A 15,043-nucleotide genomic window follows, 5' to 3' on the forward strand; every position below is an offset into this window, starting at 1 on the left:
TGTACGTAGATATATTCTATTCGCGTGTTTAGTATAACATTTGTGTTGTATTAAATGCTAATCGCGGTTAGCATTTCTCCATTGGCGGTAATGTTAAAATTAGCTTAGAAGCTAGCTAGGCGGACATGTTACATGCTGGCTATATCATGGATTGTTGTTTTGTATTCATGTAATGTGTATAGGGACAGTTTGTAAAGCCATATTTCATATTGTGCTTCCACAGTTTTACAAACAAAGATTCACACTGAAGTCTTGAAACTCTTCTATGGATTCCATGGTCTTTATTTCACGGATCTACTGTTAGCGATCTGCTAAGCTTTCCTGCACGAAAGAAGAGCAGAATAGAGTGAGAGACGTGTGTTGACCACATGTATGGACCCATATTCTAGTAAACGTTTACTTGTAAGTGTTGATTTTAAAGTAAATTTGATGTGAGAGAGATAGACCCGCACCGCTGTAATGCTAATCGCGGTTAGCATTTCTCCATTGGCGGTAATGTTAAAATTAGCTTAGAAGCTAGCTAGGCGGACATGACGTTCAGAGCTACTAGTGAGAACAGACATCAACAACACGGAGGAAACGAGTGAGAGACCACATTGATGGACCCATAATCTAGTAAACGTTTATGTGTAAGTGTTGATGTTAAAGTAAATTTGGAGAGAGAGAGACAGAGCGAGTATTTTTATTTTTTTTAACTAAGCAAGCAATTCACTTCCTGTTTACACCGTCACGCACATGCCCAGTGTAGTTAATGGTCACGTGCTGTCCGCCTTCGACGGCTGCCGTGTGGACGCAGATCAACTCGAGAATGATGCTGAAACTCCCGTGTGGACGGAGATCGTTTCTATTTGACAAATCTGCATCCAAGGAGAAACGGAGTAGTGTGGACAGGGCATATGTCCTGCCTTAAGTTGTCCCATGCCATACTGACTCTGGCCGTCAAGCTCCCCCCGCGCCAGAGACATCTCCTCGCAATGTTTTCCCCCCTAACTTCACGATTAACCCAGGCACATCCATCCTGGCATCCTTTCATGTTCTGTTACTTCTACCTTCCATGTTCCACCCACCTCGGCCAACTTCGGCTAACTCCTCCCACCTCTACCGACTACCCCAGCTGCACAGACCGCTCCAACAACAGAACAGGTAGGTATATGGCACAGCTAAGGGAGCAGCTCGGGGTAGTTCTTGCCAGGGACGCAACAGTCGTTTCTTCCTGCCTATGCCACCCCCCCCCCCCCCCTCTTCCTCCACCCCTACCCCCACTAGCGTTGCCATCCCATCTTAAACGCGCCTCATTTCCACAGCTCCGCCAGCAGACAATTCCAGCGTCCTCTGACTTATTCCCCCCCCCCCACCAGTTTCACTTTTAGCCAAAGCTAACCCTATCCTCGGACAATTCCGAAGTTGTCGGTCCTTTGCCTTCCAACAACCCCAGGAGGAGATCCCCGAGGGATATCGTCCCTCCACAACGCCGCTCTTTCACCCCCTTGAGATCCAGCCGCTCGAACAACGGCCAAAACCACAGCGACCCTTCTCCCCCACGCCAACGCTCCGATGGCCCCATACATCCCGCATTTCAGAGTGGACAGTCTCTCGACTGAAGCATGCACTCACCCAGCTCAACATCCATTTCCACCAGTCCGACAGAAAAGCAAACTCTTCAAACTGCTCACGGCCGCTCGGCACTACACCTTCCTCGATCGCCGAGCCACCAGCATCAGGCGCTACGTCGACGCCCAGACAAGCCCAGTCACTCACACCAGCCCCTCTAGAGGGCCAGTTCGTATCACACACCCTCCTTACTCTCTCTGCATCAGGGATATCTCACCCTGCAGCCTCTTTTACCCAATCTGCACTTCCAACCCACGCACATGCATCCTTTCATCCCAGCATCTTTTCCTCTTCCCTCGCTCCTGCCTTTCCATTCAACATAACACAGGCTATCGATCAGCGGTAACCACATGAACCTCGCCCAATTATCGAGCCATCCACACGCAATCCCCACATCTCCTGGGAATTGCTAAACAAGCTTGGTCGCTGCACTCAAACAGCCACTCCCCACCTGAGCAGACATCACCAGGCTCCACCTAATTCCCAGCCCGGACTACTCCACGAAGTACATAAGAATCGATCACGCCACGTTCCCCATCCGCCTCGCAGGCGAAGAAGCCAGTCACCTAAGGCAGACATCACCAGCACCTCCAAGTCCTTGCCACCGATCCCAACTACCGGTACCTTTTCGTTTTCTTCGGAAGGACGCGTATGACTTCGCCACGCGTCCGTCCAAGAGCAGCCGAAAAATTAGCTTACCTGAATCCGGACAAACGTCTTGTCACCGCAACCTCTCGATGCATCACTTAATTCTACTGTCTTAATCACCACTGTCATTATTGTGCTACCTACTGCCACCCACTGGCACGTGAAGAGTATTTAATTACGTAGCCAGCTACTATGTTGCAGGGCCAGACGCTCAACCATGGCAAATTATTCGAAGCAACCAATTAATATATATTATTTCTGGACCGATTTAAGCAAATCCGGATATTTTTCCCACAGCCTACCTGACGATCTCTCACGGCACACCGGCGGGCTACGGCTCAGGGGTGAAAATCACCGATCTAGACGACTTCCTCACTGTTACGCTACCTTCTTCAAAACCCAGCACACGGTCTAAACACTCAGCTTTCCTCCACCAGATAAAATAAATAAATAGAATCAATAGATTAAACAAAAAACACCTTGCCACACATCCCGTTAGTCACCGCCGGCGTTACAAACCTCCATGACTGCGTCACACTTGGCGAAGCACGTAAACCGAGCTAAACTGACACCAGTTCCTCTTCTCCTGGAACGGCATCTCCTTCTTCCACGACGAACACATCACCAAGCCGGAAGACATCCAGCTTTTCACAGACGCAGCACCCTCGATCAGCTTTGACGGCTTCTACAATGACAATCGGTCCTTGGCCGCGTGAATTCTCATCCCCCACACCTTCCTCCGCGATCTACGAAACGTATCCCATAGTCATAGTAGCCATTCTTTTGGGGCATGAACGGTCCATTAAAGACCATTGCCATCCACTCAGAATATAGCGTAGATGGCATCCTAAACAACGTCGCCCCCAAGCTCTCATCGTACATCACCGGACGGAACCGCTTCCAAGCTTTCGTAACTCCTTCAGCCTTCCATTCCTGTGCCTCGAGATCCTTACCCCCACGACCTTCAGTCATTTATCCATTTCCCTCCTTAAGGTCAAGCTCTCCACTGTACATGTTTACATAAGCGGAATTAACTTCTACACAAACTGTCCTCAGGGCTCCGTGCCCAGCCTACCCACTCACACGTCGCCATGCTACTCGAAGGTCCGTAAAGCCAAACTACGCCTAAACGGCTGACCCTCACTTCGGACCACCTCACCTGCTGCATCCTCACCCTCAGCTCAGGTCATCTGTCTCCCTTCATGGACAAAGCATTAAAGTCCACGTTCTTGCCAGCTTCTTTCGCTGCTCCGATTTCACCGCCTTGAACTCCATCCGTCCCGAGACACCACCACGTCAGACATCACATCCATCCTCCCGACACAGTCGTCTATCACCTCAATGCCACAAGACCAACCAAAACGGTCCACCTTAACCCATCTACCTTTTCCGACCAGACTCGTACTTAAGTCTGTACGAACCCATCCGCGACTACTTAAGCTCAAGTTCAACCAGCCAAACTCCCCGCAAGATCCCCTGTTGCGGTCTCGGGCTCACCACCACTTTCGCCATATCTTGGGCCGATCCATAATACCCCCCGAGTTTACTCAGCGCCGGCTCCACCGCTTCAAGCCAAGGAATTTCTGACCACATCCTCAAGATATGTGATTGTTGGCCTTCCCCCACGTACCTCTCACAAGTTCATTCCAACCCGAACGACACCAGAAACGCCATCAGTCTTTATGGAGCTATCTTTGGGGACTCTACACTGCCAGAGCTTCCGAAGAGACAGCCCCCACCCTACAAGTCTCCGTTCCCGCCAGCCGCCGGACATCAACGGTCCCCCTTCGATCGTCTAACCTCCTTCCTACAAACCCTCCTCGTTTCTTCTTCCTTACATCCCTTCATCCCTCCACCATACCGGTGTGAATGCGCGCGTGTGCATGTGGATATATGCACTGTGTGCCCGCGGCTAACTTCTACAATATTATGTGTTGTTTCTTAATTTGTAAGTATTTTGAAGTTCTGTTTGTGAACTCATACTGTTATTGGTGTGGTCCTTGTTAGTGAACTTGTTTTCTTTTTTTTGCAACCAGAAGTGACATTTGTCGGCGACTAAAAATGTTACAATTAACTTCCATGAAGTGAAAACACACTGTGAAGACTAAAACACGGACAACGCATGTTTACAATGTTTACTGAGCTAATAAATCGAGAGAAGTAGAGTCATTTTCTCATAGACTTCTATACAACCAGAGGAGTCGCCCCCTGGTGGACACTAGAGAGAATGCAGCTTTAACACATGAACCTTTGACATACGAGTTCATGATGAAGGAACATGATACCCAGTGTTTTTAATGGAGCTGTATGACGTATGGAGTTATTAAAATGTAGAGCTAATCATTAGCTACTCTCAGCGTATTCCAGGGGGAGAGCTCGCTTACCTTTAGGAGACTACGAGGGCATACAAAATACAAGTATACAAAATACAAACCAGTTTTATTTGTTTCTTACAATGAAAAGTAGATTAAAGGTTACACAAATGGATTACTCAAAAAGTCAATAAAATACATACATGTCAAAAGCTAATTCTACCTCTAGATCAACGTACTCTTACAATATTTACATGTTTCTTTCAGTTAACACTTGTTTCTTGTCCAGCACCCCCAAGTGAAACATCAGTCCAGATATTTCTTTAAATGGTGAACATTTTTTACATTAATCCAAGGTTGCTTCATTTACATATCTTACACAATTCTGATCACCAGAGTGTATAAGCTTATACATTAATCAAGTAATGAAATGATCACTTTAAAATGATCATTAAATGAACACTGTGCTATAATGTGTTCGTCACTTTAATGCTGCAGGTACTCAATTAAAGTACCTCAGAAAATCAAGTACAATACTTAAGTTAATGTACTTGGTTACATTCCACCACCGCTAAAAGAAGATCACACAATAGTTCACAAGAGCACAAAGTTCTTCATAGAACTAGCCTCTTGTTTTGTCTCAAAACACACCAGATTGATGAAATAATGTACAACATGTTCTTCCAGGCAGGGTAGGAAATTTACATATTTTTTGGGGGGCAACTTTTGCCCCCACTGACTGAAATCCAGGGCATTTTCAAAAAATTGGGGGCACTTTTTGAAACTTGTGAAATAACATTTAACCTTTGTTCAAAATAATAAATAGTTATTTAGGCTTACAGTATGTGAGCAATTGTCATCAAATGGCAATAATAAGACTATTAGGCAGTAGTCTACAGATTCAAAGTGTTTTCATAGATTTTTTAAACAAAAAACAAACATAAATCAGACAATCATATTCAATTTTATTCTTATTTCTTTGTGGTTATTTATTGTTATTATTAAATGTTTTAAACAACTATTAAGTCAACGATGCCTTGATTACATATACATCAGTCATTGTATGGAATTATTGAGAAAAAATATTTTTGTAGCACCTCAAATATTGTGATATTACCCATTTTTGCCCTGAACTTATACATCAGTCATTGTGTGGAATTTTTGAGAAAAACATTTTTATAGCACCTTAAAAATCTAAAAAATGTGCCATTTGAAGGTACAAATTCAGTTCAGAGTTTTTACTTAGTAAAATATCTTAATTGACTGTCAGTCAGGTATTATTCATTAGCAACCCTCAAATCAAAGAATGAAGACACTATACGCACAATTTAGGTGTATTTTCCCTTTAACTCACGAGATGCAGGTAGCATGTTTTATATTTAATGTGAATATAATTAATTTAATCTAATTTCCATTATGCAATATGTATACTTTGTTGGCATCTTATTCTGAAAACCGGATGTTCGTCTGAAGAAACCGGATGTTGTCTCACGTTAATCTTTCCGTTAATTTTCAAAGTCCTTCGCTTGCTCCCTATCTGTGCCGTTTGAATGAGTTTACCGTGAATTTCAGGATATAGGTGCACTAAAATTTAAGTGTCCGCTGAGTTGACCGCAGATCTCGCAGTCACAGGTCTGATTAAGAAGCGCTCCATTTATTTATTCGTTTAGAAAGTTCAGGGGCGTTTTTTGCCCCTCTCCTAGTGATATCAGGGGCAAAATGATATTTCTTAGGGGCAGTTTTGCCCTTTGCCCTCGTGTATTTCCGACGCTGCTTCCAGGTGAGCGTGACCCGGACCCCTCTAGAAAACCAACACCAACTAGAAAATAAAAACTCAATCAGTCTACCGGATCAAACTAAAGACAGTACTCAGCTCCCTGCCAACGTGAGGAGGCGTCACCTTAAACAAAGCATGGATCTCTCAGAGCGATCAAGGTTTATTGTGTCACTAATCGTAAGCGGGGGCTGATTGTGTGCGAGGACAGGGTTTTGAGGGAAACAATTCAAAATCTGAACGTGGAATCAATAAGTAATGCTCTCACATTAAAACAACATGCTTTTGAATAAAGATAGGAAAAAAGCACCAGAGTTCTTCCCCTGAGTTATGTGCCATGTGGTGTGTCAGATTCACCTTTTCTATACAAACAGAACCACTACAGCCGGTTGTCTCTTGTATGAGCTTTCATGTGTAACTTCAGAGCTGACTTGTGCTGAAATCTATTATCGCACAGAGAGCAGCTGAAAGGTTTCTCTCCTGTGTGAATTCTCATGTGTATCTTCAGACTTCCACTTAGACTGAAAGTTTTACCACATTCTGAGCAGCTGAAAGGTTTCTCTCCTGTGTGAGTTAGCATGTGTTTCTTCAGATGTCCACTTTGAGTGAAAGTTTTACTACATTCTGAGCAGCTGAAAGGTTTCTCTCCTGTGTGGAATCTCATGTGTTTCTTCAGACTTTCACTTTGAGTGAAAGTTTTACTACATTCTGAGCAGCTGAAAGGTTTCTCTCCTGTGTGGAATCTCATGTGTTTCTTCAGACTTCCACTTTGAGTGAAAGTTTTACTACATTCTGAGCAGCTGAAAGGTTTCTCTCCTGTGTGAATTCTCATGTGTTTCAGTAAAGATTCCCTCCGTCCAAAAGATTTCTTACAGAGGGAGCAGCTGAAAAGTTTTTCCCCTGTGTGACACCTCATGTGTCTCTGTAAATGTCCACTACGTGAAAAAGATGTATTACATTCTGAGCAGCTGAAAGGTTTCTTTCCTGTGTGAGTTACCATGTGTCTGTTTAAAGCTTGCCTCCGTCCAAAAGATTTCTTACAGACTGAGCAGCTGAAAGGTTTCTTTCCTGTGTGAATCATCATGTGTTTCTTCAGATATTGAGTCTTGCCAAATGTTTTCTCACACTCAGAGCAGCTAAATAGTTTCTCACCAGCACTACATCTTGAATCACTGACAGGAACTTCATCATTATTCACAGAGTTTAAACCTGACTGAGGTTCTCTGGTCTCCTTCCAATCACCACTGTCATCAGTGTCAGAAGAGTCTCCAGTCTTCTGATCAGTATCTGGTTCAGAGTTCCTGCCTGATTCTGGTCCTCCACAGTCCTCTCCATCAGCTTCTGTTTCCATCTGTTCAGTTTGTCTTTGATGAAGCTGTGAGGACTGAGCTTCCTCTTCATCATCTTCACTCTTCACAGGAGTGAATGAGAACTTGATATCAGCCTCCTCCAGACCTTGAAGCTGCTCTCCCTCCTGACTGGTCCAGTGTTCCTCCTGTTCCTCTTTAATGTGTGGGGGCTCTGGGTCCTCCTGGTCCTCTTTAATGTGTGGGGGTTCTGGGTCTTCCTGGTCCTCTTCAACGTGTGGGGGCTCTGGGTCCTCCTGGTCCAGACTGGAGCTCCACTCCTGCTGCTCTTCTTTAACCACCAACAGCTGCTGGACGTCTGTGGAAAATAATGAATTACATACACACCTTAGAAAACTGTAATTTCATGTTAACAACTAATCCACTGATTTCACTACTTTCCTATAATGTGGGGAGACATGTTGCACATTTTGTAGAACATATTCAGACCTCATTCAAACTAAAAGAAACTAAAAACTGACATGTTACACTTACGGTAATTGAGTCACATGGTGTTGGGGATAGCAATGGGGATATATGCTGTTCAGTGGTTTAGTTTGATGAATAGGACAGGGGGTGAGAGAAGGAGTCTTCTTTTTTGCTGACCGCTAACATCGCTATTATCACTATTATCATTGTTGATCGCTGTCTATTACCTTTGTACACCAATGAGAAAGTATTTTGAACGTTTTTGTCTCCCCCGGCTGTAAGACCTGTATGACTCCTCTTCAGCCTGAAGACGGTCATGACCTTTGCCCCTCATGTCTTGGCCTCGAGTATCTGATGGAGAGCCTCTTGGAGAACCCGTGCATTAACTGCGGCATCATGCCTCCCGGGGTAAGGTCTACTAGGCTGGCCGAGGTGGAACACCTCCTACCTGACAGGTCGATCCTACCAGGTGACATGGAGGGGGGCCGTGTCGGAACCACGCATGCTGACTACGGGGTTCCACAAGGTTCAGTCCTAGGCCCCCTTCTCTTATCGCTCTACACAACATCTCTGGGTTCTGTTATTCGCTCGCATGACTTCTCTTACCATTGTTATGCCGATGACACCCAGCTGGTCTTGTCATTTCCCCCCAGTGACACCCAAGTGGAGGCACGCATCGCTGCGTGCTTGGCTGACATCTCGAAGTGGATGACGACACACCACCTCAAGCTCAACCTGGACAAAACCGAGCTACTGTTCCTCCAGGTGAAGGGTTGCCCGCACCGAGACCTGTCCATCACCATTGACGATACCGTGGTGACGCCAACTCGGACTGCGAGGAACCTGGGTGTGACCCTGGATGACCAACTGTCATTCTCAGCAAACATTTCATCAGTTACACGCTCCTGCAGATTCCTGCTCTACAACATCAGGAGGATTCGCCCCTTCCTCACTGGCGAGACGGCGCAGGTGCTCATCCAGGCTCTTGTCATCTCCCGCCTGGACTACTGCAACTCTCTACTTGCCGGAGCCCCGGCGTCGGCTATCAGACCTCTGGAGCTTGTCCAGAAAGCTGCAGCTCGCCTGGTGTTCAATCGCCCCAGGTTCTACCACACAACTTCCCTTCTCCGTTTTCTACACTGGCTACCTGTAAGAGCTCGCATCCAGTTTAAGACTCTGGTGCTAGCCTACAGGGCAGTGAAAGGAACAGCTCCTTCCTATTGCCAGGCCATGGTCAAGCCCTACACCCCCACCCGACCACTTCGCTCTGCTGCTTTGGGGCGATTGGTTGCCCCGTCGCTCAGAGGTCCCTGCGTCCGATCGACCCGGTCACGGCTTTGTTGTTGCACTTATTGTTTTTGTTTGTTTCTGCACTGTACTTTGGCTCTGGGTTATGCTCTTAGATCAGGGGTCGGCAACCTTTACTATCCAAAGAGCCATTTTGCTCTGTTTTCCACCAAATAAAATTTGTCTGGAGCAGCAAAAGCTATTTGATATCACAGCTTATAAAGTTTTGATATAGTTATATTATATATACAAAAACTATAGTTTGTTGTATTTATGAAATTATAGAACAAGAATAAAGACAATTCTTGACATTTTATTGCTATTTTAATAATATCAAACTCTTATGAAGAGGAGAGTTTGCTGCAGCAGTTGAGAAATCATCTCCAGCGTGACACTTTTCAGCAAATGCTGTGTAGGTGACTATGAGCAACTTTCCAGAAGTCACTGAGAGGCTAAGCGAATGACTTCCGGAATCCAGTGGATGAGTTTCGAGTGTTTATTTGTGGGCAACAAATAAACGTTGATTATAGATGGCATACAATCATAACTCAATAATTTGTCAATATGAATAACATGTAAAAATAGCGTGAAATAGCGGTCAACAAAAAATAAGGCTCCCTCTCTCACCCCCTCTCCTTCCAATCCTTCCCCTAGTCCAACTCTGACAGCTGATAAACCCCCATTGTGGCCATTCCCAGTACCACGTGACTCAATCACCGGAAGTGCACCGGAAGTGACGAAAAAGGGCATACAAAATGACACAGGCCACACCTGGCTCCTACATGCTGTGTGCTTGTTCTGGAAGTGACATTCAACATTACATTGTTTGCACATATCAAACATACAGGTAAGCCAGCATCGTTGGCAGTGAAAGCAAATGAAGACGTCCACGCAGAATTAAACTCTCTATTTTCCTCCGAGACTTTTCTTTTTTGGATTTATCCATTGATAGTTTACTGAGGGCGGGGGCTGAAAATCATGATTAGCCACCTGCAGGGAAAGGCTCTTGACAGGTGTAATAGGATGTGACGCACATTTTAGTTGACAAAATATTAAAACATTTGTATTTAAGGTCAGGTATTACTGACCTTGTTGTCTTTACTAGCAGCTGTTGTCCAGTTAAAGTCTGCATTATTACGGAGGAAGCAGCTGTTATTGGAGCGATTAGCGAGCAGCGTGTCCAGCGGCATTATCAGACCTACGGAGCGGCCGTCTGAAGTCACATTAGCGGCTTTCAGCAACCAATCCACTTCCTGTTTACACCGGCACCCACCCGCATGCCCGGTGTACGTGAATAGTCACGTGATATTCGATTTCAGGCATTTGAGTCTGGATGGAGATCATTTAGATCAGAGGTCTCCAACCTTTTTGCACCACGGACCGGTTTCATGTAAGACAATATTTTCACGGACCAGCCTTCAAGGTGTGGCGGATAAACACGACAAAATAAAATATGATCGGCTTAAAAACAAATATAAAATGCATAAATAAATACAATTCACAATAACGCTGAATCAGTGGGAGCCCTGAGCTTGTTTCTCTGCAACGAGACGGTCCCATCTGGGGTAACGGGAGACAATGACACCCGAAGTGTGTTCCTGATGTCCAGTCTGTAGTATCTACTCCGTAATTTAGTTTTGATTGATGTCACTGCAGAACATCCCGCTTCACAAAGAGGATGTTGTTAATGGAAGCAGGGTTTCAGTGCTTTAGTGGAGATCTCAGGATATTCAGCCTTGATTTTAATCCAAACACCAGCAGAGTTGTTGTCTCAAACATACTTTTAAGCCCACCGTCATTTACCATCTCCAGCAGCTGATCTTCTCTGTGGACACATGTTCTGCAGAGCGGGTTTGGCGTGTCAGAATCACTCCTGATGTTTAATCAGACTCCTGATGTTGTCTGTTAAATGAAGCTTTCATTTTCTTGGAAGTTGTCGGCTCTTCTTCTGTCTCCTTAGTGGCCTTTCCTCTTTGCAAAGAAGCTCTCCAAAAGTTATTTACTAATTTTCGCTATTTTGTGGGCTTAATTTTTGAGGTAACGTATCACGTGACCGAGACGAGCGTCTTGACATGTGTCAAGAGCCACAGGCGGATGAAATTTTGAAATGTATTCTTTCTGTGCGGCCCGGTACCAAATGATCCACGGCCTGGTACCGGTTTAGAAAATTATGCTGAAACGCTATGTGGATGGAGATCGTTTAACAAAAACGTATTAGTGTGGATGTAGACTCAGGGAGCCGCAACAGAGGGGCTGAAGAGCCGCAGGTTGCTGACCCCTGTCTTAGATGCTGTTTTAAAAAAAGGAGATGTAGCCTACTTATGACTTCTGGTGACTAGTAGTTCTCTTGAATACACTTATTGTAAGTCGCTTTGGAAAAAAGCGTCTACTAAATGTCTAATGTAATGTGAGGTTCACCTCCCCCTGTCAGGGCAGTAGAATCCAGTCCAACCTACACATTTCAAAGAAGCGTGAAAAAACGTACATAGAATCGTAGCGCTAGTTAAAGGTAGGCAGCTGTTTGTTTGTAGCTCTGAAACGTAACAGCAGACATAAGGAAATAAAAATATTATTTTGTTTTTTTTAAACCAGGCTACATAAAGTATATTCATATACAATGATCTAGTAAATAATATAAATAATGTTGGTGTGTGTGTGTGTGTGTGTGTGTGTTTGAGAGTGAGAGAGACTGTCTGTACATTTGTTGAAAGCCAGCAGTGGCTCTTATGATTAGAAATATAATATAATAAAATATGATTATTATTTTAGAGCCTTCAACATCAGCAGTGGGGTGTGGCCTCCATGGGTCCCAAACTCCTCCCTCCCTCCCACTGTAGACTTTATATAATCTGAAAAAAACAAGCAATATTATAACATGATGTTGACATTAGTCATGATGGAGAGTAAACAAAACATGTTCATGCTTTTTCTGATATTCATACAGCCTCCCAACCTGCAGAGACCAGACCTTCATCATCCAGCTCCTCGTCTGCTGGACCCACGACATCCACCGGTAGTGTACTTCATGTTAACTTTCTTTGTATGCCAACCCATGAACATCTGATAGTTTTCTTTAATTAAAAGTTAAAATAATCTGTTCATAGGTCACACTCCTGAAGAGATGGAGCAGACAGTTTGGGGGTTCGGCCGGTGCAGGAAACCTGACCATCCTGAGAGCTCGGAGGGATTGGTGTCGTGGGTCCAGTGTGACAGCTGCCACTCATGGTATCACACCATGTGTGTGGGCTGAGACGAGGAGCTGATGATGAAGATGATTATGTTAAATGTTGTTTGTGTCCTGATTTTTAATTTTCTTTTTGTCCCGTTTATATATAAATAAATGTTTGCATCATCTTTTCAATCTTTTGAAAAAGTAATTTGTCTTTTGCTTCAACAATGTAGCTTTTCAATCATGAATATTTGTGTTTTTAGTTGTAACAGAACTCTTACTCTGCACTGTGTATTATAATAGTAACTGTGATATATAATATACGTGTACATAATTGTTAAATTCATGCATCAGCTGGTGTGTTGCAAGTGATTGACATGAGAAGAGTTTAACAAAACATCCAGCAGGTGGTGGTATACACTCAAATGGAAATTAAGGAGCTTTTATTGCATCATTTGGAGTTGTTGAAGCGTGATATCTTATTGTGAAGGACAGAACTACGGTCCCGGATGTGTTGACAGCATTGATGGTAATTCTCTGAAACAAGTTAATATCCCCGAAAAACCAACAGCACCCAGTGGTTACAACGAGGATAGAAGTTGGTCCGAATAGATGTGGATGTTATTGGAATGTTCGCTAAAAAAACTGTCCGGACCAGGAATCAATTCCGTTAACTCTCTTATGTGATGTGAACATATTTTAGATTTCAACACGCTGCACGTTCTCATCTCATCTACTTTGTGTGTTAAAGATGCTGAGTGTTTAATGAACCAACCTGCTCTGTGTAACCGAAGCTGAGGGATGAAAACACCGTCCAGTAGTTTCCGTTGTCGCTCGTTCTCCTCTTTTGAACGAGAGAGTTCCTCCTCGTACTCTGCTATCGTTCTTTCAAACACACCAAATATCTCTTCAGCAGCCGCAGTTAGTCGCTGGTTGACTAAACATCTCAGCATTTGGACTTTAGACATGTTCTCACATCCACACAAACTGCGTCACAAACACCGTTTGCTCTCATTAAACTCTGACTAGCGCTGTGTGGATCACTTCCGTCCCCGTCGGTCTGTTTCCAGCTAGCATGCTAAGCTAACTTCAATAGCTTTGTAGGCTACCGGGAGATGAGTCAGAGGAGAAACATCCAGAAAAAAAGGTGAAGAGCTAAAAGTCCATTCAGACATGTTTATCCAGACACACAGAGACTCTGGTGGATCAGTACTGATGGAGCTAACTGAGACTTTATCAACGTAAAAACTCCTTCACGAGCTAGACGCCATTCTGTTCACAGTCAGCCACAGTGAAGAACACTTCCGGGTCCTCTTCCCCGTCAAAATAAAACATCCAGGTTTTTACTGACACGTATTTTTACATGTCGAACACAATATATTCATGACTTTTAAAAATAAATAACATAAAACTAAATACATTTAACCAATATCCAACTGTCATGCTGCTGAGCTACAATAAAAGAGTTCACATTACAGATTTGAGATACAGACTTCACTGAAGCAGCACAAACATTTAACACTGTAGATTTATCACATTCACTTGTGTACAAATATAGTACTTGTCCCAAATATATAAGGAGTTCATGTGATACGTTTTGTTGCCAGTTAAAACTACCCAATAGTTTATACAAGTACAGCTGAAACTATTGGATGATTAATTATTTTGTGACTGACAAAACATTAGTTGGAAACTATTTTGATGGTTAGAGTCTTTTTACATGTAAAAACATTTCATAGTTCCAGCTTCACCAATGTGAAGATGCTGCTTGTTCTATTTAATAACATGAATGTATCAGTAACAAAGTAATATAGTGAAGGTGTCACTTTGGGCTCTGGATAATTGTGACACCATTTCTCACTGCAAACTACAACAGTAAAATCCTGCTTTTACATTAATACATGATAGCAATACTCATTTAATGATATAAAAAAAATCACACAGGACATTTTAATACTTTTAATACATACATATACTGTGTGTACAGATACTGTCTGTGGAACAGACCAACCCGGACCCTTTAGTTCAGAATCAGAATCAGAACCGTTTATTGCCATGTATGTTGAACATACAAGGAATTTGGCGTGACGGGAGGTGCAAACATTTAACAATCAACAACAATCAGTGCAAGTAGAAACATATTACAATTTACAGAGAGATATAAAATAAAGTAAGATATAAAATAAATGAAATATAAAATGAAGTGAAACATAAAATAAAGTGAAATCTATAATAAAGTGCACAAACGAACAGATAACAGGACTATAAACAACGAATAGGACTATAAACAAGTGAGATGTAATTGTAGTGTAAAAGTGTCGAGTGTAATAGAAGGGATGCAGGGGAGTGACCGGTGGGAACTTATCCTGGGGATGACAGAGTCAGTGGGGGTCCCGGGCTCTGTTAGTGAGCCCGACTGCAGATGGAAAGAAGCTGTTTATGTGGCGTGAGGTCTTGGTCCTGATGG

At 43.6% G+C, this 15,043-nt stretch overlaps 1 protein-coding gene across 1 annotated transcript in view; it reads right to left on the reverse strand.

The window, feature by feature from the left end:
• Positions 1-4,681: 4,681 nt before the first annotated feature.
• LOC142931620 (uncharacterized) overlaps positions 4,682-15,043 on the reverse strand; it is a 40,940-nt gene continuing 30,578 nt past the window's right edge. The window contains 3 exon segments of the mRNA XM_076075617.1: positions 4,682-8,010; positions 13,352-13,554; positions 13,556-13,584. Of these exon segments, the coding sequence (XP_075931732.1) occupies positions 6,725-8,010; positions 13,352-13,554; positions 13,556-13,584 (1,518 nt within the window). The 3' untranslated portion in view covers positions 4,682-6,724.

The sequence above is a fragment of the Anarhichas minor genome, unplaced genomic scaffold (genome assembly GCF_050575085.1).
Source record: "Anarhichas minor isolate MPS153535 unplaced genomic scaffold, ASM5057508v1 ptg000053l, whole genome shotgun sequence".
NCBI lineage: Eukaryota > Metazoa > Chordata > Actinopteri > Perciformes > Anarhichadidae > Anarhichas > Anarhichas minor.